The following is a 26,841-nucleotide window of genomic DNA, read 5'->3' on the forward strand; positions in this document are numbered from 1 at the left end:
GCAATAGTAACCACTCAAGGGAAGAAGGGTGATTTGTTAAGGTTCAGAATCACCTCTCAATGTAAAAGCAAAAGATTATTCCACCAACTCAAACCACTTCATCATGGTCTGAGCCCTTGTTGGGTGAGGAGAGAAAACATTTACAGAAGACCTGGGAAGACCTTGAGACCTGGAACTGAGAAATACAGGGAAGCCTCACTAGAATAGTCCTTTATTTGTGTGCTGGGAAGCCTGGTTACTAAGGAGCACTTATTGATAGATTGGAGCCAAACTCCCTTGGACTGTCTCCAGAATGAGTTTTATCACAATAGCGACAATAAAAAGAAATACAGGGAGGTATTAGTGTGGGCGGAAAAGAGAAGGACAGTTTTCTAAAGCTGTAGTCATTCTGAAATTTCTACAGGTGTGGGGACATACGCACACGCAGGGTTCGGTCTCCTTCCCGTTCTTTCTGTGCCCTCTTACGAGGCACTTGGCCTGGTACCAGAGGTGGTGATGGAGCTCCTTCGTCCTTGCTAGTTGGGGCTGGGTCCTTCTGTGTCAGGAGGAAGTGTGGTACCCTTTGGTTCCACGTCTGTTCCCAAGCTGACTTGTCTCTTACACTGATGGATTTTGTTGTTTGTTTAAACAACAACAACAAACAGAAAGTTCATTCTTTCTGGCAACTCAGAGCATTTTTTCTTCTGCTGAGGCTAAAATATTCCACTTATTCTTTCCTAGAGGAGAAGAGGATAAAAACGAACAATTAAAAAAGGAAAAATGGAACTAGATATTTTAAATTTCACAAGCGTTTTTCAAAAACAAAGTAGGCAATATTTTTCCTTAAAGCAGTTATGAATTCAAGATAATTTTAGAGTAGCCTTTGATCTACTTTCTATTTTATCCACCCAAGAACGAGTCATCTCTTGGGAAGCAGGCATGGGGAGAGGTAAGGACCTTTGTGAGTTACAGGCTGTTACAGTTGGGACATCGAATTGCCAAGTGATTCTATGGCTTGAAGGCCACACATGAGACTTCCTGGGGTTTCTCCTGACTTGCAATTGTGTGTTATTTTCTTCAGACTAACCCCTAAAGATCTTGCTTGGCTCACTTGTCTTGTTTAGTAGAGTCGGTTGTCAAGAGTAGATCCCCGTGGAGCTCTGCCTGTCATCTGTATTAAGAAGTCAGTAATGCTGTAGATATTGAGGAGAGTTCCAAGGCTCTGATTCTTTTTTCATTGGACTGGTGGTTCTAAAAGGCTTAGGGGTACCAGGGAGGAGGAAAGGGATGCTCCAGTCCCAGCTGGCTGTGGCCTGGCCCTCTTGATTCCGAGAGCCTTCCAGGGAGGGGACATGCCTGATGCGGGTAAGGCGGATGATTCTGAACAGATCTTCTCCCAGCCATTTGGAAAACTGTTGTCCCAGCCTCTGCTTCTCTGCAATAGTTTTGCCTCTCTGTGACCGGGAGATTCAGCTGGGGGCAGTGTTTATCACAGCATAGGCAGGCAGTGGTGTTCCTTGTGGCTGTGTCCTCATTTGGCTCCTTTCTTCCTTTCAGACCGCAACATGAACATTTTGCAGTACTGCCCCTCGGCCGACATCTGGACCCTCTTTGAAACCTGTGATGTCCACATTCGCAAGCAGCAGATGGTGTCTGTTGAGGAGACCATCTACATCGTGGGCGGCTGTCTGCACGAACTGGGGCCCAACCGGAGGAGCAGCCAGAGCGAGGACATGCTCACCGTGCAGTCCTATAACACGGTCACGCGGCAGTGGCTCTACCTCAAGGAGAACACGTCCAAATCGGGTCTGAACTTGACGTGCGCACTTCACAACGACGGCATCTACATCATGAGCAGAGACGTGACCCTGTCCACCAGCCTGGAGCATCGAGTTTTCCTCAAGTACAACATCTTTTCAGATAGTTGGGAAGCTTTCAGGCGCTTCCCGGCCTTTGGACACAACTTGCTGGTTTCCTCTCTTTACCTGCCCAATAAAGCAGAAACATGACTGAACTGACTTAGGATTTAAAGGAAACCTGGTTCAAGACAGAAAAAGAAAAAAAAAATGTAGTGTCCCATTTCCAGGGAGGCCGATTTCTAAAGGGAAAACGTGGGTTGAATAGGGCGCATGTACAATAGCTGTAAATAAGCTTACTCGAACTAATTACTTGAAAACTTGTGGAGAAAAGAGACCAACTTTATTATTTTTTTAATTATTGATTTTTAAATGGTGGGAGCAAATCCATGATCATATTTTCATCCAAATATGGTACCCTTGGGCCAGTGACTGAAACTGATCATCAGAAAGAAGATTCGTTGTGCCTGCTTTAGTAAAGGGCCAGAGTCAATAATTGACGTGAATGGTAAAGATCATTTTAAAATCCGTTTTATTTAGGTCACTTGAAATATCATTAATACCTTAAGTGAGAGATTTTTTTTGTTGTTATTCATTTACTTGACAGACATTTATAGCGACACTGTCATTCACCCTTTTCTCCCCCATTCATACACACATATACTTCCAGTGGTTTAAAAAGAAGGTTCTATATTTTATTTGCACACTACTTTCCAGGAAACTTACAATGATGGAGCCCTACAGTGAGTCCTTGCAAGCATCCAGTCCTCCAAAAACCTTTCTTAAAAATGTTCTCAGCTATTTTTCCAAACTTTTTTGCAATTATGTGGACTGACTAGATAGACAGATGTAACCTCATTTTATTTAGGTGGCAGATTGCAAATATATGTGGTCAGATAAGTTGCATGGCTAGGCATTCTGTATTGTTTAAAAGAGAGGATATATTGTTTAGAAGGATGGATATATATATATTTTTCTGAAATCAAGTCTTAAATGGAAGGGGAAGACCAAATAAGAAAAAAACAAAAAACAAAAAACTGCCTTTAAGAATTACTTTTAGTGAATGTATTTGACTTAGTTCTGTTTTTAAGGTAAAAAAAAGATAACTTTATCATGTTTAGATCAGGCATCTTTCTAGTTTAATTGTAGCCTTTTAATTCATGCTTTGCTTTTATGAGGTAGGGTGAGGATAGCTGTGGAGCTTTGGTGCTGGAGAGGGAAGAAGCTCTTGTGGAAGAGGAATGGCCTGTGGTGGTATCTCTGAAATTTGGTAAGGTGCTCTGCTTGCCTTGGTCGTTGAATCAGATGGAACCCAGCTCCAGCAGTGGTCAGTAGTCTGTTAGCAAGAATAGAAGGCTTTTGCCGATCATAGGTCCATCCGTTTAAAAACGTATACTTACAGAAATGTTTTTCTTTCTGAACTTCTCTGATCTTTTGTAATGGAATCAGTGAAGCTGGGAGCTGGAGTCCATCCTTCTGCTCTAACATTCCAGTTACAGTGTGCCTCACTTTAAGAACGTCCCGCAGAAAAACCAAAAACGACCGTGGCAAGTCCGTGTGTCCCACAGACATTACCCAGTGCCTCCGGCAGGCATTCGCCTCACAGACGTGGTGCAGAGGGTTGAACGCTTCGGCAGAGTTCCCCAGGTTCTCACAAGAGTCACTACAGGGTTTCTTGATGACCATGGCCTGCGAGTAGAGTAAAAATCAGGGTGTGGTTGTAAAAATTCTATTTGCACAACTTTTCAGGAATACTTCTGTTAATTAAATTGAGGCAAGCCTTTATTGTGGACCTGGAGACAGCCCTTGGTCCTTGTCACCAAATAATCATATCAGTACTCTAGCTACACTACTTAAGGGTTTCTAAGCCATACCCATTTATTCTCAAATACTTAGCCTTTTTTTTTTCTTAAACTCTGAACTGAAATCTTCTTGGGGATGGTACTTTAATAATAGATTTATATTAATTTATATTCATTATGGAATTGAATTTCCAGTGACCTATAATTTCATTGCGTATATTTAAAATCTAATTTATTTTAAATAGTGTTAACTTTTGTTGCTACAGATCTTAACTTTTTTAAAGCTTAACTTTGTATATTCAGAAGATTCTAGCCAGTTGAATTAGTTCTGGACAATTAGACCTTAGCCTGTAAATAAGCACATCATATAAAATGTAATATTATCGCTGCCAACCAGTTCTCTTCCTGATTACATTCTTTGGTTCTGTTTTCCTCATGCCAACAATTAGATCCGTGGACCAAGTGAAGGCTTACTCTGATCCACAAAGCTTTTTTTATAAACCAGGTTTGATGTGTGTGTATTTGTCCATATTTGTGTGTGTGCATGCACGTGTGTCCTGGTATATTATAGCTCTAAGATACACAGACTTCTAACAAAGTTTTTGCTTCTCTGGTCTGCTAGCAGTACTTGGGCAAGGCAGAATGTGCCATAGGAACAGATCTGTGGATTTGGTCATCATCCTTCCTGCTGTGCACATCAACTATGTTGGCATTTTGAGGATAATTTTAATTTAGCTCTGTTCTCACGTTGGTGCCAATGTTGTAGTGAAGACTCTACCTATGATGAGGGAATGTTGTTTTGAAAATCCCTGTCATCCCCCAGGACTTAGCTTTTTTTTTTTTTAATTGTTTATTTTAATTCCAGTATAGTTAACATACAGTGTTATATTAGTTTCAGATGTACAATATAGTACTCTTTGATAATATCCCTCTGTTTTCTTCCTTTCTCTAAATGCTTCATCCTTCTTCTCTGACATGCTTCTGAGAGGTACCTGCCTTCTGTGGAGAGGGGGGTTAGCGGGAGGACCCCTGCTAGCGGGGGCCACTCTGCCAGACGAACCTATTTTACCAAGAATGGTCTGAGTGGCAGAGTGAGTCCTGAGTGTGGATTGGTAGAGGGGGGTTGGTTCTCCCTGTCATTCTTTCTGGCTCTCTTCTTAACATCCTTGGTTTCAGAGGCCTCTCCCCTTAGCATCCTTGCAAGTTTTTCTGATGAAATTGTAGGAGTTGATTATTTCAACAGTGTGGGTTAAGTCATAACAATGAAGTACTGAGAAGGTTATGGATTCTATTAAGAAGCAAATAGATTAAGATTAAGCATGAATACCAAAGAGAATTGAACTCGGCCATGTTTTTTTGAATCAAAATCCCAAGTAATTCCTAATGCCTTAGATGTCAATTAAAGTTGTACTGAGATGGACCAATCTCTTTTTCTCCAAAGGGAATTAGAAGTAAATGCTTGTTTTCTTTCACTAAAGAATTTCTTAATGAGCATTGTGGATGCCATGTTTTCAGATTTCCAGGTAAAGTCATGACCCTACCTGTTTGGCCACACAGGTAAATCGAGTGGAAAGGCCTTGGCCTTGATCATCCAGCATCTAATGAGCAGTGGCTTAATGCAGAGCACTCATGAGGCAGCCTAGTGACAGAAAGGGAATATGGGTGAGTTGTCAGATGCCTTTTTCTTAGACCAGGGATGGGGAATATATAACATCTGTCCACCATTCTCTGATGGTGGCATCATGAATGAGTAGCACTCCTTTCCTCTGTGCCAGGAATTGGTCTCACAGTCCATGTCATCAGTGCTGCCAGGCATCCATTGCCCATCCTTCAGAGTGAGATGAATGAAGTCTATTTCCCATCCTGCCTTAGACAGAGGAGTGAATGAATTAGGTGAGTAGATACCACCCAGAATGGCTTTGAAAGCACTGAGCTGATTCAGCTCCGTTCCCTGGTTCCCAGAAATACTTACTGAAAGTCTGTTGTTTGCAGGATAATATTAAGAACCAGGGGTATAGATGTCAATGAGCCAGGTCCCCTGATCTGGAAGAGATTACAGCCTTGTGAAAATGTTTGCCATAATCATTGTAACCCATGTCTTCAAAGATGGCCAACTTCGTTAGGCATACTGCGGCTCTCTGGCCTGGCAGCCTCTCAGTCCTGACCCAATCTGTCCACTGCTTCATGATCTACTGACAATTCTAATGAACCAGCTCTTCTCTAAATTTGAACATCACAACCTATGTTTCTGTTTTAGTGGTATGCTTTTTTTCTCACTACTTTTCATAGTCTTCTCTGTACTTCATCTTTCAAAAAAAATGATATGTGATCTGTTGAAGATAATTACTAGGCACCACGCCAATTTGGCTAAGGGCTTAGCAGCCTGATCCCATGAAGAGGGGGAGCAAAGTCAGGGAAGTGAGTATTGGGAGAGAGGCAAGCTGTTCACCTGTGTGTTTGTACCTATGCCTTTAAAACACTTCCATAGAAAGCATTACTAATGGTCATTAAGACACTAGTCCTGACGGAAAGTCAGTTGACATTGCCTGTGTGATCACTATCAAAGGGTGGTTTTTTGTCCTTATGTTTCATTCATGTAAGAATATTTGCTGTTTTTCATTTTCATGTGTTAATTTAGGAACATGGTATAAAATACACACCAATTGACATAATGCTAACCTCTGCACTTGACATAACCATTTTTATCCATTCCTACAGGAGACATTAAATGTAAAAGAGGGTTAATTTTGAGGAGCAAAAGGCCGCTAGATGACTTTGGTAGAGTTGGCTGGTGCTTCCTCAAATGGATGTCAAACGTTATATGGAAAGGAAAATGTAATTTGCGTTATTTTGTCATTTTTCTAAGAAAAATCTTGATAGGGATTCTTTAGATGTCTCTACAATGTTTTCGTATCTAGTGGTCATTTTAGGAAAATTGATAATCTGTAGAATGAACAATTATGTTTTGTTATGACTGACACTTTGTTAAAAAGGTTGTATTGTGTCTTCAAGTGTGGCTTAAAATGTAAACATTATGATATGATTCATTCAAATACAATGATGCCTATGATGCACTCACTCAAATAGCATTTGTTCTGTGTTTATAACTAGAACCATAGAAGAAAATCTCTTCGAATAAAATAGTTCAAAATCTTAACAATCCACATTGTTGTCCGTTAGGTACAGTGTACCAACTGTGTGGTTGGGGCTGTGCCAGAGCAGAGAGGACCCGGGTCTCTCAGGTGGGGGCTCCTGACTCACAGGGAAGGCTGAACCAACACATAGGAACCATCTAGAGAGGTGGTAGTCCTGTTGGAAGATGGGCCGAATGGGGTAGCAGAGGTTGCCAGAGCCTTTAGTGTTTGGAGAAGAGGAATCTGGGAGGAGGATCTCTGAATCCTTAGAACTCTGAAGTCTCAATCCCGCCATTCAGCAATGACAGCCCACCACGATCTGTTCTACCCTGTTTTCTAATGTTTCCCACTGTTTCCTTTAAGCACTCCCCACTCTAGGAAAACTGAAACAACCCCTTGCCTTTTTTTTTTAAAGAATTTATTTATTAGAGAGAGTGGGGGAGGGGGTGGAGAGGGACAGAAGAGAGAGAATCCCAAGCAGACTCTCCACTGAGCGCAGAGCCTGGTGTGGGGCTTGATCTCACGACCCTGAGATCAAAACCTGAGCCAAACCCGAGAGAAAGAGGCTTAAACAACTGTGCCACTCACATGCCTCACAACTCCTTGCTTTTGAGGCTGGGGGTGGTGGTAGGAGGTAGCATCACAAAATGGGGTTCAGTGACTAGATGACGTCCCATGGATGTCCATTCTCTTCCATCCTTTGCCCCACATGCAGGAACCCATCTGTCCACACATGCCCTCCTTATACGTACAATTTTAAGAATGATCCAACTTAAAATACCACTACGACCTCGTAAGAAACCTGACATACCCACCTTGACACCAAGGGAAACGGTCAAAAATCAGATCCAGCCACTGCATCCAAAGGTGATGTCACAGCTTACTGCATCCCAAGTCCAGGGTTGTCAGGGGATGTCTATCCCGAACCCCATGGGCGACCACTCAGTTCTGACAATCTATAATGAATAATTCAAATTATTTCCTACCCACCCAAGACATGCCAAAACAAACACACCCAACACAAACTGAGCTCCCACTCTGTGTAAGGAGCTCTAAGCATTTTTAAAACTGAATTTATTTAATCCTCACAACAATCCCATGTGGTAAATACAAATAGCACCCACGTTACAATCGGGAAACCTGAGGCACTGCAGGTCACACATCGCTATTCAGGAAAAGGGAAAAGGAACAACGGTCGTCCCTGGTCTAAACTGTATACTTCTTCCTGCAGGTAAGGGCTAGCAAGGGCTCCCTGCTCCAGAGGTGGAGTGGGTTCCTGGTCAGCTAATCTGGGAAGCCCTGCTTCTGCCTTTGCAGCAGGACGTTGCATGGCCCTGTCTGGGTGCTGTGACCATGCGATAGCCCTCTTCCTATTGGAACGGTTATTGGAAGGGGCCGGTGTGTGGAGAGAACCTGAGAATTTAGGTAGAGGCTGGGGTTCCTCTGTTCACAGGCCATTAACATTTCCTTGGTGATAGAACCCCTTCAGGAACCCAGTTAGAGCTTGGCGGATCTGTTCTCTGGCAACTCCATGGGCTAAAGGCCCAGATCTAGTAGACCCTGGTTTTTCAAACTTGAAGCCCGTCTCTGTGATATCTGTCTCCCTGCCCATACTCTTTACCCTTAGCTTAATGGCTCCAAACTCTTCCTCAGCTTTGGGAAACCCTACGACAATAGGGGTCTGCCCTTGCCAGGGTGCATCCCAAGGAATGTTGCTTTCGTAGAAATGCTTACCTCTCTGTGGCAGGAGGTGTTTGGGAGAGATTCTGGGCATGAATTCCCACTTTGTTTCTTTGCCTGTTCTGAAGGCCCGTCCTGCTCTATATTCCAGTTTGTTCATGCACCTTTGATGGAAACAGAGGCTCTTGACTCTTGCAGTTCTGCAAGGCACACATTATCTGACCCTTCGCCGTTGCCTGGCTGCAGGCAGAGGGTGAAAAGCCTGGGCGCCAGAGCAAGACTGACTGAGTCTGCATCTCCGTTCTGCCACTTTCTAGCTGTATAGCCTCGGTCAGGTAACTGTATCTCCCTGGGCCTCAGGGTTTGTTTTAACTGTAAAGTAGAGATGACCACCGTCTCCACTCTGTGGAAATATTGTGAACGTTGAATGAGGAAATCCATGTGAAGCAGTCCGTGAACATGAGCTGTTATGACTACCAGAGCTGTTGTCTGTTTTCTTTATACCTTCCAATGCCCCTAGCATGGCCAGCAGCTTATGCCCTTCTTAAAATACCCTACTGGAGCCATGAGGAGGTAGCTAACAAATTCCAAGATCCTGATGTGTTTCTGTCATTTCTCCCAAAGAACTGGCTTGAAGGGTTTGAGTCCCAAGATAGAGCAGTATCATCAGTTCCCTTGCTTCTCGCAGGGATAGGACGGGGACTCCTACCTATGCCACCCCTCATCTTTATTTAGCTGGTCCCATATTTCCGTGTTAGGTAGTTGAAAGTCCCATCCCAAGGACCAAACCTTTTATCAAGACTTTGATGGGACCAAGCTCAGGTCATGTGTCCATCCCTAGGGTAAGCACCGTGGCTGGGGGATTGCAGGGAAAGCTCCAGGCTCAATCACATGGAATGAATGAATACCAGATAAGAGGGGTTCCTCCTGCCGGAAGAAAGGGGTGTCGACTATTGTATCCTGAAAAGACCATCTGAACAGTCTGTTGTTTGAGCAGACTAAGCTTGTTGTGCTTACCGCAGTGAGGGAGGGACATCACCTTGCCTCTTAGCCATGTCTCAGAAAGAGGAAGTCAGGTTTTCAGGCCTGGGCTGGGTGATTTTAAAGCAGACTTCGAGACTGCGCAGTTTATGATCTGAGAGCTTTGGGCGCCGCACTTTGCGGGCATACTGCAGGGAGATCTTGCCACTAGCCTTGGTGAGTTAGCTGTTAGTCTTGGTGAAGGAAGCCAAGTACTAGCTCCCTACAGTGTTATGAAAGATAATTCCTTGTGGCAACTACATAATAGTTCTTTTTTGTTTTAAGACTTTATTGGTTTATTAGGCAGAGAGAGAGCACAAGCGGGGGAGTGGCAGGCAGAGGGAAAGAGAGAAGCAGACTCCCTGCTGAGCAGGGAGCCTGATGTGGGGCTTGATCTCAGGACCCTGGGATCGTGACCTGAGCTGAAGGTAGACGGTTAACCCACTGAGCCACCCAGGCACCCCAACAATTACATAATAATTTCTTACGTGTGTTTTTTATTCCTGTTCTAGATTGCTGTTTTCTGGATGATACAGTCTTGTATTCATTTTTTATCATCCTAAGTCAGGGAATACAGAAAAGCCTTGTACATAGCAGATTCTTAACATTTGTTGAATTTGGAAGGTCTTGAAGCCTAGTTGGGTTTTCTAAAAAGAAATGTAGGTTTTGGTATATCCAACCATCAAATTTCCCTACAGGAATTAATTTAGTATTTTTTTGATCAGCAACTTTTATTAGAAGTAACTTGCAGTGTACTTTTCTCTTCTACCAATGTACATAACCCATCAAACGGGTGGGAGAAGTTTCAGCTTCTGGTTGGGGCTGGAAAGGAAATTTGTCCACAAACAATAGTGATGCCAATGCTTAGGAGCCCAGGAGCACTGCGGGAAAATGGGAATCGAGCCCCATCACTTTGTTATCTTCTTGTGAATGGAATCAATATCAAGGCTTGAGCAATAGTATTGTCACTTAGAGAAGTGACTTCTTTTTGTAAAATTTGAATTGAATGTCACAAATATACAGTTTCCAGAATTGGAATACTAGATGGAAAGAGAAGTAGAAAACTAGACAGATATTGTTGCTGGAAAGTCTGTTGACTCAGGGGCAGAGGGCCAGTTTCCCACTTGCGGTCTGATCCCCCGCCCCCGGGCCTGGGATGGGCTTCTTGAGAGTGCACTGCTCACAACCCTTCCAGCCCTGGCAGATGTCAAGGTGGTGCTGCTGGAAAGACAGGGATCTAAGAAGAGATACTGTGATACAAGCAGTGTGTGGCTAGAGGTTGTTTTACTCATGGTCTGGTGTGCATGTATTTGTTTGCCTGCTTGCCTTATTTTATCAAAGTTTCTGCCACTGAAGCAATGTCTTTTTGAAAGTCTGGGGAGGGGTACTGTATTTGTTTCCCAGGCTTCTATAACAAAATATCACAAAGCGGGTGGCTTAAAACAACCGAAACTTGCTGTCTGAGAGTTTGAGGCTAGAAGTCCAAAATCAAGGTTTCAGTAGGGCCAGGCTCCCTTTGAAACCATAGAAGATTCCTTCCTTGCCTCTTCCAAGCTTGGGGTGGTTTGCCAGCAAACTGGGGTTCCTTGGTGTGCAGCTGCATTAATCCAGTCTCTGCCGTCATCCTCACGTGGTGTTCTCCTTGTATTTCATGGCCCTCTTAGGAAGCCACCCTGTTCCCACCCATCCTAAGAACCATTTGACACATTTGTCGTATGTTTCAAGTACCAGACATGGTAAATCTCTAGTTCTGGGGAGGCATTCATGGGAAAAGACAGGTCACCAGAGGCCTGTTTCAGAACTACTTTAAGAAAATTTAAAAAACAGATCCAATGCCTGGGCTCTCGTGTGTTAGCTATCATAACGATGACTGCGGAGTTACTCAGTTTTCTTATCTGAACAGCCAATCGGGATAAAGAACAGATAAAGAGTATTCATCAACCCTGTTTATTATTATCATCATTGGGATATTCTATAGCCCAAACTCTGGTAATCTTCTGGGACTTTCAATGGGAACACACTCTCTTTAACAAAAAGTGCCCAAATGTGAGGGCACGTCTGACCTTTTTTCCACCTGGTTGGTGCCCACGGCAATGCCATCTACTTCTATTACCTGAGTCTGGGCCACATTATGACTTTCATAGGTCTTTGGCACTCTTGCCTTCATGTGCCTCCTTTTCCATAAAAGATATTAAAAATTGTATTTTTTGATTATGTTGGTATAAAGACAAATATAATCCAGGATAGAGTCATTATTATATACGTTTTTCTTCTGATATTAAAAGAAATTACAAGTAAAACATTTTTATCAGGGGCTAAAAGCCCTGTGTCACTGAGCCCAGGGTGCCTCCTGGGAAAGTCAGCCCTGTTCTCACTCAGTCTGAAACATGCCTGCCTCATCTCTTGCCTCAGCCCTGCTCTGTGAAGGATCCAGAACCCACACTCCAAGGCCCCTTGCCGAGAAGTCTGTGCTCAGGCAGCCTGAATGCAAACAGCTGACGACCTGCCCTCAGCCCCACCATCCTCGGGTCCTCGTTTGTGGAGTGCAGGTAATGATACCAGGTACCGCACTGATTTCTTACCAAGGTCACCTGAGAGCAGGTACACACTCCCACAGGCTCTCACGTGTGGTAGATACCTTGTGTAAGACAGCTGCACGTACTTCATGTGGCCGCTCTTCCTAGGTTGTGAGTGTAATAACCCCCCAGAAGGAGCCCCTGAAGGAAATCTGGTTGATTATTTGATGATTGGACCCCTTCCTTGCCCTGACACATCTGCAGAAGGGTTTTGATGAGGAGGTCCAGGTGGATCATATGTAGTCAATGCCATTCCTCCGAAACAGCTCCTACACAAAGACGTGGAGGAGGACCTCTAAGCCTACGTCATATGTATATATTTTTAATAATATTTTTTATTATATTATGTTAGTCACCATACAGTACACCCCTAGTTTTTGATGTAAAGTTCCATGATTCATTACTTGTGTATAACACCCAGTGCACCATGCAATACGTGCCCTCCTTAATACCAGTTGCCAGCCTATCCCATTCCCCCACCCCCTCCCCTCTGACGCCCTCAATTTGTTTCCCAGAGTTCATAGTCTCTCATGGTTCATTACCCCTTCTGTTTACCCCCCCTTTCTTCTTCTTTCTTCTCCTACCAATTTTCCTGTTTCTTATGTTCCATAAATGAGTGAAATCATATGATAATTGCCTTTCTCTGCTTGACTTATTTTGCTTAGCATTATCTCCTCCAGTCCCATCCATGTTGCAGCAAATGTTCAGAAATCGTTCTTTTTGATGGCTGAGTAATATTCCATTGTATATATGAACCACATCTTCTTTTTTTTTTTAATTTTATTATATTATGTTAATCACCATACAGTACATCCCCAGATTCCGATGTAAAGTTTGATGCTTCATTAGTTGCGTATAACACCCAGTGCACCATGCAATACGTGCCCTCCTTACTACCCATCACCAGTCTATCCCCTTCCCCCACCCCCTCCCCTCTGAAGTCTTCAGTTTGTTTCTCATAGTCCATAGTCTCTCATGTTTCATTCCCCCTTCTGATTACCCCCCTTTTCTTTATCCCTTTCTTCCCCTACCGATCCTCCTAGTTCTTATGTTCCATAGATGAGAGAAATCATATGATAATTGTCTTTCTCTGCTTGACTTATTTCACTTAGCATTATCTCCTCCAGTGCCGTCCATGTTGCAGCAAATGTTGAGAATTCGTTCTTTCTGATAGCTGAGTAATATTCCATTGTATATATGGACCACAGCTTCTTAATCCAGTCATCTGTTGAAGGGCATCTCGGCTCCTTCCATGATTTGGCTATTGTGGACAATGCTGCTATGAACATTGGGATGCATATGGCCCTTCTCTTCACTACCTCTGTATCTTTGGGGTGAATAGCCAGTAGTGCAATGGCTGGGTCATAGGGTAGCTCAATTTTTAACTTTTTAAGGGACCGCCACACTGTTTTCCAGGGTGGCTGTACCAACTTGCATTCCCACCAACAATGTAGGAGGGATCCCCTTTCTCCACATCCTCTCCAACAATTGTAAGGCGGTATCTCAATGTGGTTTTGATTTGAATTTCCCTGATGGCTAATGATTTTGAACATTTTTTCATGTGTCTGTTAGCCATTTGTATGGCTTCATTGGAAAAGTGTCTGTTCATATCTTCTGCCCATTTTTTGATTTGTTTATTTGTTTCTTGTATATTGAGTTTGAGAAGTTCTTTGTAGATCTCGGATACCAGTCTTTTATCTGTAGTGTCCTTTGCAAATATATTCTCCCATTCCGTGGGCTGTAGTGTCCTTTGCAAATATATTCTCCCATTCCGTGGGCTGCCTCTTAGTTTTTTTGACTCTTTCCTTGGCTGTGCAGAAGCTTTTTGTCTTGATGAAGTCCCACAAGTTCATTTTTTCTTTAGTTTCTCTTGCCTTTGGAAATGTGTCATGAAAAAAGTTGCTGTGGCCGATGTCAAAGAGGTTGCTGCTTATGTTGTCCTCTAGGATTTTGATGGATTCCTTTCTCACATCGAGGTCTTTCATCCATTTGGAGTTTATCTTTGTGTATGGTGTGAGAGAGTGGGTCAAGTTTCATTCTTTTGCATGTAGCTGTCCAATTTTCCCAGCACCATTTATTGAAGAGACTGTCTTTTTTCCACCGGATGTTTTTTCCTGCTTTATCAAAGATTAGTTGCCCAAAGAGCCGAGGGTCCATTTCTGGGTTCTCTATTCTGTTCCATTGGTCTATGTGTCTGTTTTTGTGCCAGTACCATGCTGTTTTAGTGATCACAGCTTTGTAATACAGCTTGAAATCCGGCAATGTGGTGCCCCCAGCTTTGTTTTTCCTTTTCAACAATTCCTTGGCGATTCACTGCCTTTTCTGTTTCCATACAAATTTAAGGACTATTTGTTCCAGTTCTTTGAAAAATGTCCTCGGTATTTTGATCGGGATAGCATTGAAAGTGTAGATTGCTCTGGGTAGCATGGACATTTTAACTATGTTAATTCTTCCAATCCATGAGCATGGAATATTTTTCCATCTTTTTATGTCTTCCTCAATATCTTTCAAAAGTGATCTATAGTTTCTAGGATATAGGTCCTTTACGTCTCTGGTTAAGTTAATTCCAAGGTAACGTATGGTTTTTGGTGCTATTGTAAATGGGATGGATTCCCTAATTTCTCTTTCTTCAGTCTCATTGTTCATGTATAGAAATGCAACTGATTTCTGAGCATTGATTTTGTATCCCGTCACATTGCTGAATTGTTCTATAACTTCTAATAGTTTGGGAGTGGATTCCTTTGGGTTTTCCATATAGAGTATCATGTCATCTGCAAAGAGAGACAGTTTGACTTCTTCTTTGCCGATTTGGATACCTTTGATCCCTTTTTGTCTTCTGATTGCTGTTGCAAGGACTTCTAGTACTATGTTGAATAATAGTGGCGAGAGTGGGCATCCTTGTCGTGTTCCTGATCTTAAGGGAAAGGCTTCCAGCTTTTCCCCATTGAGAATGATATTTGCTGTAGGCTTTTCATAGATGGTTTTTATGAGATTGAGGAATGTACCCTCTATCCCTACACTCTGAAGGGTTTTAATCAGGAAAGGATGCTGTATTTTGTCAAATGCTTTTTCTGCAAAAAGAGAGAGGATCATATGTTTCTTGACTCTTTTCTTGTTGATATGATCTATCACACTGATCGATTTGCGAATGTTGAACCACCCTTGCATCCCAGGGATGAATCCCACTTTTTGGATTTTTTAATGTACTGTTGGATCCTATTAGCTATGATCTTGTTGAGAATTTTGGCGTCCATATTCATCATGTACTGTTGGATCCTATTAGCTAGGATCTTGTTGAGAATTTTGGCGTCCATATTCATCGGTCTGTAATTCTCCTTTTTGATGGGGTCTTTGCCTGGTTTGGGGATCAAGGTAATATTGGCCTCATAGAATGAGTTTGGTAGTTTTCCTTCTGTTTCTATTTTTTGAAACAGCTTCAGGAGAATAGGTATTATTTCTTCTTTGAATGTTTGGTAGAATTCCCGGGGGAATCCATCAGGCCCTGGACTCTTGTTTTTTGGGAGGTTTTTGATAACTGCTTCAATCTCTTGGTAATTAATCAGTCTGTTTAAAAAATCAATTTCTTCCTGTTTCAGTCTTGGAAGTTTATAGGTTTCCAGGAAGGCATCCATTTCTTCCAGGTGTTTAATTTATTGTCATAAAGCTGTTGATAAAAGTTTCTAATGATCCTTCCTATTTCATTGGTGCTGGTTGTGATCTCTCCCCTTTCATTCTTAGTTTTATTAATTTGGGTCCTTTCTCTATTCTTTTGAATAAGTCTTGCCAGTGGCTTATCAATTTTATTTATTCTTTCAAAGAACCAACTTCTAGTTCTGTTGATCTGCTCTACTGTGCTCCCAGTTTCTAATTCATTGATCTCTGCTCTAATCTCAATCAACTGCTTTCTCGTGCATGGGTTAGGCCTGTTCTTCTGTTGCTGTTCCAGCTTCTTGAGGTGAGAAGATAAAAACTGCATTTTAGATTTTTCTATTCTTTTGAGTGAATCTTGGATGGCTATGTATTTCCCCCTTAGGATTGCCTTTGCAGTGTCCCATAGGTTTTGGATCGTTGTGTTTTCATTCTTGTTGGTCTCCATAAATTGTTTAAACTGATTTTTGATTTCCTGGTTTATCCAATCATTCTTGAGCAGAATGGTTCTTAGTTTCCAAGTGTTTGAGTTTCTTCCAAATTTTCCTTGTGATTGAGTTCCAATTTCAAAGCATTGTGGTCTGAGAATATGCAGGGAATAATTTCAGTCTTTTGGTATCGGTTGAGACCTCTTTTGTGACACAGAGCATGGTCTATTCTTGAGAATGTTCCATGGGCATTAGAATAGAATGAGTATTCTGTTGTTCTGGGGTGTAGTGTTCTATATATATCTATGAGGTCCATCTGGTCTAGTATGGCATTCAAAGTTCTTGTTTCTTGGTTGATTTTCTGCTTAGGTGGTCTATCTATTGCTGATGGTGGAGTGTTGAGGTCCCCTATTATTAATGTATTTTTATCTATACATCTCTTTATTCTGGTTAAGAGTTGGCTTGTGTATCTTGCTGCTCCCCTGTTGGGGGTGCAGATATTTATAATTGTCATATCCACTTGTTGGATACATCCTTTAAGAATAATATAGTGTCCATCTGTATCTCTAACTACAGTCTTTGGTTTAAAATCCAATCTGTCTGATATGAGAATTGCAACTCCAGCTTTCTTTTGAGGTCCATTGGCATGAAAAATGGTTTTCCGTCCCTTCACTTTCAGTCTGGCTGTATCTTTAGGTTCAAGATGAGTCTCTTGTAGACAGCAAATGGATGGGTCATGTCTTTTTATCCAATCTGCAACCCTGTGGCATTTTATGGGAGCATTTAGGCCATTCATATTGAGAGTGATTATTGAGAGATATGATTTTAATGATGTCATGTTGCCTGTACAGTCTTTGTTTCTATAGATTGTGACTTTCTGTTCTTTATCACTCTTGGGGCCTTTTTACTTTTATAGAACCCCCCTTCATATCTCCTGTAGGGCTGGTTTCGTGGTTACGAAATTGGTCAGTGACTGGCAATCTTGGAAGGTCCTTATCTCTCCATCAACTCTGAATGACAGCCTTGCTGGATAAAGGATCCTTGGCTGCATTTTTTCTCAGATAGAGCTTTAAAAATGCCGTGCCAACCCTTTCTCTCATTCCAGGTCTGTGTAGACAGGTCTGACGTAATTCTGATATTTTTGCCTTTGTACGTGAGAGATTTCTTGGCCCTGGCCGCTTTGAATACTGTATCCTTGGATCTAATATTTGCAAATTGCACTATGACGTGATGTGGTGTAGGTTTGACGTGATTGAACTTGGGAGGGGTCCTCTCTGCCTCTTGGACATGAACACTTGTTTCCTTTGCTAGATTAGGGAAGTTTTCAGCTACAATTTGTTCAAATATCTCTTCTAGACCTCTCTCTTTCTCCACCCCCTTGGGGATGCTGATGATTCTGACACTGGAACGTTTCATTGAGTCAGTAATCTCCCGTAACCTACATTCTTGAGATTGGATTTTTTTGAGCCGAGTTTCTGTTTTAACTTTCTCTTCGACCATCCCATCCTCCAATTCACTGATTCGTTCTTCTGCCTCATTCACCCTGGCTGTCAGAGCGTCTAGTTTTGACTGCATTTGATTCATAGCATATTTAATTTATGCCAGATTCGCTCTCATTTCCGCCCTTATAGATTCTATGTTCTTGTTAATATTTTCTTTCAAGCCTACACATCATCTTGACCATTGTTGCTCTGAATTCCATTTCTGATAATTTGGTTATATCCATATCCATCAGTTCTGTGGCAGAGGCCACAGACTCATTATCTTTTCTTTGCTGGGAGGGATTTCTCCTCCTCGTCATTCTGATGAGGAGAGGTTGTGGGGTTGTCCAGAGCCCAAATTATTGACCAGGACCCAGGCAGTGTGCCCTTGTTTTATAGGGACCTTAGGGATGTAGGGCTTCTTGATTTTTCAGCCTGCCTTCTGGGGGAGGGGCCTGTTGCGCAGATACTCAGACAACCCTGTTTGGGTAGAGTTGCCCCGTCCCCTGCGAGGCGGAATGGGGATGGGCACAATGTGAGCTGGTTTTCCAGGCTTTTGTTCTCTGGCAGCTTTCCCTTGCGGTTTTCTGGGGCTCTTCTGAGAGTCAGAGCAGCAGTGGCCGAACCAGCCTCTGTCTCAGAACAGAGAGATCGCAGACCGCTCTCCACTGAGCTCTCTTGGCCACTTTAACTCTGTTTCTGTTGATGCTGCTAAAAACACCGCAGTGTCCTGGGTTGTGTGCCCCACAGCCGCTCTCCCAGCCCTCACTTGAGGGCCCACACGTCTCTGTCCTTGTCCTTTGTGTTGCTAACACCGCCAGCCGCCCCCGGTTCCCACACGTGCTCCCGAGCTCTCTGTTTCAGTGTGGTTCATGCACGCTTCAGAGCTCTGGTTTTCAGTCTGGTCACGTGTGCACTCTGAAGTTCCCAGTATCAGTCCGGTTCCAGTGAGTGCTCTGCAGCTCCAGCTGTCAGGTCGCACATGCTCCCGAGCTCTCAGTTTCAGTCTAGTTCGAGTTAGCGCTCCGGGGCTCCAGTTTTCAGTCTGGATGCACGCGTGTTCCCGGGCTCACAGTCTCAGTCTGCTCTCTCGCCTGCTCCTCAGTGCATGTGGCTACCGCTTCGGGGTGCCCGAGCCTGATGGCTCCCTCCCCGTTCCGTTTATCTTCCGATATCTGTGCATGGATTCACGGCTCCCTGCTTCGTACCTCAAAACTCAGCGCTGGAGATGTTCATTTGTAGAGATCCAGATGTATCTTCCTGCATCTCAGGCTGATTCCGTGGGTTTTCTGGATGGTCTGGTACCTACCCAGCTCGACTCAGGGGACCAGCTGAAAAAGGGGACCGCTACTCCTCTGCCGTCTTAACTCCTCCACCTATATCATATTTTGAAGAGTTGCTGGAACGCAGGGAGCGGAAGCAGTGAATGAGACTGTGTTTGCTGGGATTGCCGGTGCCATGGTTGGGTTCCAGGTTCAGGTAAGGACATCAAACTGTCCTGTCACAGAGCAGCCAGTGCCCCAGGTACAAATTTCTGTTACAGAAAGGGGAGGTGCCGTTTTCCGGCTAGCTGCGGGCTGCGGGCTGGTGGGTAAATGTCCAGCCCCTTCACTGTGGCAGATTCAGGCACAGTGATCCGTGCTTCTAAAATCTAAAGAAAAAGTCTTGGCCTCTGGTGTTTTCTCAGCTCCGTTTTCAGAGAGGTGAATAGGTATTTTTGGTCATGCTGAGGTTTATTTTTTCTTAAGTCTCTTCTGCTCTGTTGCAGGTCTCGAACTTCCCTAGTCTTAGAGGCAGCTTTGTAAAGAAGGGCGTTCATGTCGGGTCCTCCTGGCTTTGTTGCATTGCTTCAAATGTTTCCCCTCACGATGCCCGCTCAGAGGTCGCTGTCAAGCATGGTGATTACTGTTTCCCCGGCAGTCACTCTTCTGTTCCCTTCTGAGGTTTGTAAGGTGAGTCAGGCTCTACTGTGGAAGGAGCTGGGGTTGAATCTTATGGAGAGGCAGCTGGGATGAAACGGCCGCCGCTGGGCATGCATGCGAAGAAAACCCTGGCACTGTAACCCGTTGTTCTGTTTAGGTCTGGACCTGTCCAACACATAGAAAAACCCACGTGAAGAAAAACTTAGTGTTAAGAGAGAAAACCGGAGAAAATTACCCTAGGTGCAGGTTTGTCTGCATGTGACAGAAACCCTAAAATGACAGTACCTCAAATCAGGTGAAGGTTCTTTTATCTCTGACGAAACAGAAGCCTGGAGGCAGGCAGTCCAGAGCTGCTACAGCCAGTGATGGGCTGGGGCTGGCTTGTTCCAGCTTTTGAGAGCTGACTGCTGGCATCCGTGCCCACCTCTAAGTACAGTCACATCACAGTGGCAATTTGCAACTGGCCAGGGTGGAGTATTGATATCGCAGAAATTGGCAAGTGCTACAAATCAGGGTTTTGCCATCCCGAGAGCCTGCGGTTTAACATTTCTGGAGAAGATTAGAGACCCAGGTTCTTTCAATCCTACTACTCCACCATCCTTGCATGTGGCTCCTCTTCTATGGTCCAAGTTGCTGCGAAAGTTCCAGACATTAAATTATACAATCCAGCTGGCGAGAAGGGATCAAAAAAAGAGGCGATGTATAGCTATTGGGCAGCGCTAGTATTTTAAAGAGGTTTCTGGGAAGCTGCTATACAGCACTTCTTTGGTCAGCACTTAGATACAGGGCTGTCCCTAGCTGTAAGGGAGGCTGGGAAATGTAGTCTTTATTTGGGGATCCACCTGTCAAGCTTCAAGTAGGGGTCTGTGGTAGACAGAGCTGTAAGATACTCCAGGGCTCTCTAGCCTGTATAATCTCTGCTTGATTGTGTGTGGATCTTGCAAATATGATACCACTCCTGTGATTATGTTCCAAATTAATCAGCTTTAAGATAGGGAGATTATCCAGGTAGGCCTGACCTCTAAATCGGGTCTAGAGGTCAGAGATGGAGGAAGTTAGAGATTAACAGCTCAAGAAAGATTCAACCTGTCATTGCTGGCTTGAAGGCTGTGTGTGTGTGTGTGTGTGTGTGTGTGTGTGTGTGTGCTCTGAGGCAAGGAATGCAGGCAGATCTAGGAGCTGAAGGTGGTCTGCTAGGAAATGGGATATCTGTCTTATAACCACAAGGTGCTGAGTTCTGACAAAAATAAAGATGCTGAGTTTGAAAGTGGGTTTTTCCCCCGAGCTTCCAGAGCCTACCCAGCCTGGCTGACACCTTGATCTTAGCCCTATGACACCCTGAGCAGTGAACCTAGATACTGCCAGAAATCTGACCTAAAGAACTGTGAGTGAGTTAATGGGGGCTGTTTTAAGCTCCTAAATTTGTGGTAAATTGTTATACAACAAATGAAAACTAATATAGAATCTATTACTACGGAAGAAAAGAAAAATACATTTTGGAATATGCAACTTGCAGTCTTTGACTCAATGCACTAAAACCCCCAAATGTGTTGAATGTGTTAGAAGCCGAGGTTGGTGAGACCTAACTCCCTGCAGACATCTGTGGCCAAGATTAGGTTCTTGCAAACCTTTAATATGGAGAACACTAGTGTCTCTCACGAATGGGGTCCTTGGCCAAACCATATATCCTGACCCCCTACTTCCTTTCCTGCTCTGGAAATCTTTGTTCCATTAGCTGGAGGTCTGTAGTCAAATAGCTTTTCAAGCTGTCTTTCTGCTAGTCCAAGTTGTTTTAATGTGGAGGGAGCCACCCAAGGAGAAGCCCCCCGGCCCCTCATCCAGTTGTGCAAGAGAGGAGGATGGAGTGTGTCCAGAGGAGGGGAGGGAGGTTTGGCCCCTTTGCTCCCCTACTAAGAGCTCTGCCCTCAGTGTGTCTTTGCTCTGTGTCCTTCTTCCTTTTGGAGTGAAGAGAAGCAAGGGTGTGGTCAAAAGAGGACTCTGTATTTCCATTTCCTAAAGCTTAGGACTTGGGGTTTCATTAGTCACAGGACCCTTAGTCTTCTTTGTGTGACAAAAATCTCCTTAACTGAAACTATTACTTTTTATGCTTTCCCCTCACCCTCAAAATTCCACAATGGCTCTGAGGACGTGGAGGACCTAGGACTTGAACCCTGTTTGGTTCCAAAGCCCATTATCTCAACTACTGAGTGATTCCCAGAGGACTGCTCAGTCTGAGACAATGGAGGGATCAGGGTTGCATTTTCCTGATAACGACAAAGGATTGATGCTTAAGCAGCAGAAAGAGAAGTGTGAGCAGATGGAGAATAAATTGGAATAGGGATGATTTTTAAAGCAGTTGGATTAATCTGGGATTTCTTGTGTATGTGGTAGCCTTTCCAGAAGAATCACAAATATGACACCAAAGTCCTTGGTGAATAATGATGATAACAATAACAATAACAATCATCATCATCATCATCATCATTATCATGAAAATCTTTAATATAGATATTCTTGGAGGTGGGGTGATAAAGGAAGGAGCATACCATACAATGCACCATGAAACTTTGACCATTGTCTTTACCGTCGCCTCTGCCAGGGTACCACATGGCAGTCCTGTGTCCTGCTCTCACCTGTCTCCTTCTAATCTTCCTATTTCCTCAGTCTCTCTTCTCTTTCCCATCTTCTTACCTCTTCTTCAACAGGTAGCTCCAAACCCTTACTAACGTGACTCACTTAGCCTCTTCCTCAGATGTTTCCAATAAGTCCACTTCCTCAGAACCAAAGTGACCCAATGACCGGGCCCAAGAACTCTGTTGAAGGGTTGGGAAAGCAAGAAGCTGTGAAAGGTTTACTGCAGTATATTTGTACCCATGACGTTAGGAACTACAGCCATTTTCAGTGCACAGAGAGTAGGTATGTGGATACCTGGGCACCTGACATTGGGCATATATCTCAAGATCTTGGACTCAATCATGTGGTGTCCTAGTGTGTGCCAGGTGCTCTGCTGGGTGTCAGACATTCAGTAGTGTCCCAAACAGACATGGCATCAGCCCTTGGGGCACACTCTTGTTGGGGGGGGGTGGAGATACAAATTGTGAGCAATGCTATAATGTGAAAGAAAGCCACGCTACTAAAGTGAATAATAGGAGGGAAATCAACCTTTTTAGGAGGGGACACTGAAGCTGAGGGATGAGAAGGAGCCAGCCAGGAAAAGAGACTCTGTTACCCAACAGATGGAACAGCATGTTGAAGGCCTGGAGGAAGGTAGGGCCTTGGCGAATTAGGGGAGCAGAAAGGACAAAGCGGGCTTTGGCTTAATGAGCAGGTGTGGGGAACAGGCAGCACATGCAGGGCTTTAGGTCACCCTGAGATAGAGTAAGCTTTTTAAAATTGGTGTTTGGATATGATTTCTAAAAATCTGCATATTCCTGGGGCTGCTGTAACAAAGTACCACAAACTGTGTGGCTTAAGACAACAGAAACTTATTTTGTCTCAGTTCTGTAGGCTACACGTCTCAAATCAAGGTCTCAGCAGGGCCATTCCTTCTCTGCAACTCTGGATAGAGTCCTTCTTTGCCCCTGTGAACTTCTGGTTGCAGCCTGCAATCCCTGGTGTTCCTTAGCTTGTGGCTCTGACGCTCAGCTGCATTCATGCTCACGTGGCGTTCTCTCTCTTCATGACAACTGGCATGTTGGACTAAGGGCCCATCCTGCTCTAGGATGGCCTTATTTTAAAGGATGACATCTGCAATGACCCCATTCCCACAGAAGATCGTAGTCTGAGGTACTGGTGGTTCGGTCTTCAATATATCTTTTTGGGGGACATAATTCAACCCATAAAACTGGTGAGGAAATAGTATATTCTACCATGTAATGAAAAAATTGGCTCTTTTTCCTTAGATACTTAATTGTTCCAAAGCTGTCAGCGTCTTAAGTTCTAGCATATTTTGTGCTAACTCGAATATGGTAAATTCCTATTCAACATGTGGAATTTGTTGCAATGACAGTTGACCCTTGAACAACACGGGTTTGAACTGTGTGGGTCCACTTATACACAGATTTTTACAGTACACCCCTGTAAATGTATTTTCCTCCTTATTTTCTTAATAACCTTTTCTTTTCTCTGACTTATTATACTATAAGAATATAATAAGTAATATGTATAAATACAAAACATATATTACCTGACTGCTTATATAGTTGGTAAGGCTTCCTGCTTATGTTATTTGTAAGGCTTCCAGTCCACGGTAGGCCGTTAGTAGTTGAATTTTTGGGGAGTCAAAAGTTATACATGCATTTTTGACCATGTGAGGTTGGAGGAGGGTCAGTGCCATCAACCCCCACATTACTGAAGGGTCAAACTGTGTATTATAATCATGACTGCCATTGGAATACAAACTAAATAGAAACCTATCTCCTGGGAGAAGCTTGCAACCTAGTTCAGGGGCAGACCTGGACATTAATGCAATTAGAGAAAAAAGAGTGTCCATATATTTTCATTATGTTCTGATCCAGAAATGGGTACAGTAGAGCCTAGAAAAGTATGTTAATTATGGGATGTGGACTGCATTTGCCAGGGTGTTTTTGACTGTCAGAGAAAATTCAAAATTAACTGGCATAAACAATAAAGGGCATTCGGAGATAGAAGATAAATGAAAGCTCTGAGCATGTGATGTGTAATTGATTGAGGTATAGAGGAGTGGAGGCAGGAAGATCAACGAGCAAGCTTTGAGGTAATACCCACAAGAGGTTCTGAAGTCCTGAAACAGGAAGGCAGTGGAGGAAATGGATGTTTTTGGAGACCTTATGAGGGAAGATCTCCAGCATTTGATGGGAGGTGACAGGGAATCAATGATTATTTCAAGATGTTGATTCTGAAAGATGAAAAGTACTGAAGTGCTACTAACAGAGAATGAGGGCTGGGGAGGAGAGCTGGTTTATGGGACAGAGAGAGAAGGAATAGTGGGTTTCAGCCACTTTGACTTCAGAATAACAGTAGGCTATCAACAGGGAGCTGGATAAATGTAGCTGGAGAGAAGAGTGTCAGGTCAAGAAGTGAACCTCAGGGACACCCATGGTTAGAGGAGAGGTTGAAAGAAACAAAGACAGGGCAGTATCAAAGTCAAGAAAGGGATTTCCAAGGGGAGTGGTGTCGAAGAAGATGGAATTCATGATCTCTGTGGATTTAAGATTCAGGCCCAGAGATTAGACATAAGGAAGATAATAAAACATGGAAGAAGGTTAAAAATGGTCTATATACAAAAAAACAAAATGAAATCAATCATGCCTGGTATGGTAGAGGCTGTTGGTTACCTCCACCATAAATATTCTTTAGTTCTCCCTTAATGTATTAGTTACCTATTGCTGTGTAACAAAGTAGCAAAAAGTTGTGACTTAAAGCAACATATATTTATCATCCCACAGTTTCTGTGGATCAGAAGTCTGGGTATGACTTAGCTGGGTCCTTTCTTTAGGGTCTCACAGAGCTGGAGTCGAGGTGTTATCTGACAGCATTCATATCTGGAGGCTTGACTGGGGAAGAATCCACTTCTAAGGTCAGTCAGGTTGTTAGCAGAACTTATTTGCTATGATTGTAGGACTGAGAATCCTGGCTTGTTGCTGTCTCAGCTCCTAGAGACCATCCTCAGCTCCTTGCCATGTGGGCCTCCCAGCATAGTCACTTATTTCTTCAAAGCCAGTTTGGAGGAGAGAGTCTCTAGAATGAATCTTAGCAAGACAGAATCGTATATGATGTAACATAATCACAGAGCCAACATTCCATCACTTTTTCCATATTTTATTGTCTGGAAGCAAGTTACAGACTCCACCCAGAAGGTGGGGATCTTTTGGGGTTACCTCAGAGTCTGTCTGCTATACTTAATGACCTCAATTTTGTTAGGGATCGTCATGTATCTAGTTCTAGATCACGGTTGATCTAAGCTAACTGTCATACTCTTTCCTGCTTTCTCAATCTCTTGCTGTGAGAAGGGGTCATATGAACCATGTATGGCAATGACAACTAAGTACAAGTCTCTTTGGAGGTTCTGAGAAATCTTTTGGGCTCCTCTTATAAATGGCAAGGAATGCAGTTGTCATCACTCTTTCTCCTTTTTAAGTCTCATATGTATATGTGATAACTGAAACTACAGCAGCACAGGACCAAAAGCAAGAGGCCAAGAGGATCACAGAGATTATAGCCTTAGGACTGATGAGCTGCTGTATATCAGGCTCAGTGGATATCCTCAAAATTGTCTACTTTAGTCAGACACATAGTTACTCAGAGCTGCGAGCAGAAAAATCATGGCCAACTGTATCAGTTAGGAATGCTTGGGGCTGCAAGTAACACAAATAATTAAACAAATTATTCTGATATACAGCAGCTCATCAGTCCTAAGGCTATAATCAGACTAATTTAAAAGCTTCTAAATAGCTCAGAAAATACATGACAAGTGACTGAACTAGGGTGGCAGCAGTAGAAATAGCAAGGAGCCCTGGCTCTCAAGAGTTATTGTGAATTTTCAGGAATTTTATGAGCCAGATGCTAAGCTTTTGGTAGTTTTAAATTGGCATCACAGAAATTGGCAAATACTACAAATTAGGCCTTTAAAAAAATCTCATTTTTTTGAAAGTGATTTTACTAGCACACCACTGAGAAAGAGTTCAGAGAGATGTTGGGGTAGAATGGACAGGACTTGATAATTGGTTAAGGTGCATGTGGGATTGAAAATTATTAAAGATCGCTCTGAATTTCTTATCTGAACTTGTAATGCTGAGTGACCAGGAGGATAAGGATTTGTTAGCCAATAGTGGGAACACCAGTGGGAGACCAAGTTTGAGGGAAAGATGATGAATATGATTTGCTGCATGTATTTGGAGTATAATACAACATAGATGTGGCTCATCCAAAAAAGAAACTGAAGGCAGTATTCAGTGCTCAGATCTGTCAGACCAGGAGTGTAGACTTGGAATCAGCTGCACAGAAATGGTGGGTGAAGATTTATAAATGGATACATCTTCCAAAGATGAGGATTAGAATGAGAAAACACTGGGAACAGCTACATTTAACAAAGGGGCAGCCAGGAGAAGAGAGCACTGACGGAGACTGAGAAGTCAAGGGCCACCTGTCCACAGAACAGAGGCACATCCTCCTTTTCAAGTCTTCATTCTGGTGTTTCTACTGGACATTTGCTTGCTCTTTTGCTCTCCTTTGGATCCTAGGTTCTGGAGGAAATTGCCTATACCAGTGGCCGCAACTCTATTAGACTCAACACCTCTTTTGCATTGTATTTTGTAATATTTCCTTTACTACTTTG

General features: G+C 43.2%; 1 protein-coding gene across 18 annotated transcripts in view; it reads left to right on the top strand.

The window, feature by feature from the left end:
• Window positions 1-26,841, top strand: part of KLHL42 (kelch like family member 42) — a 74,584-nt gene that overhangs the window by 13,065 nt on the left and 34,678 nt on the right. For 2 of the 18 annotated variants that reach the window (XM_034644585.1, XM_019797356.2), the window contains one exon: window positions 1,537-6,794. In XM_034644585.1, coding sequence (XP_034500476.1) covers window positions 1,537-1,988 — 452 coding nt within the window. In that variant the 3' untranslated portion in view covers window positions 1,989-6,794. Of the gene's footprint in view, window positions 1-1,536; window positions 6,795-11,883; window positions 12,021-18,998; window positions 19,084-19,372; window positions 19,557-26,841 lie in introns of those variants that run through there. The other 16 variants (XR_004621131.1, XR_004621121.1, XR_004621130.1 and 13 more) reach the window with 16 other exon arrangements.

The sequence above is a fragment of the Ailuropoda melanoleuca genome, chromosome 16 (genome assembly GCF_002007445.2).
Source record: "Ailuropoda melanoleuca isolate Jingjing chromosome 16, ASM200744v2, whole genome shotgun sequence".
Lineage (NCBI taxonomy): Eukaryota > Metazoa > Chordata > Mammalia > Carnivora > Ursidae > Ailuropoda > Ailuropoda melanoleuca.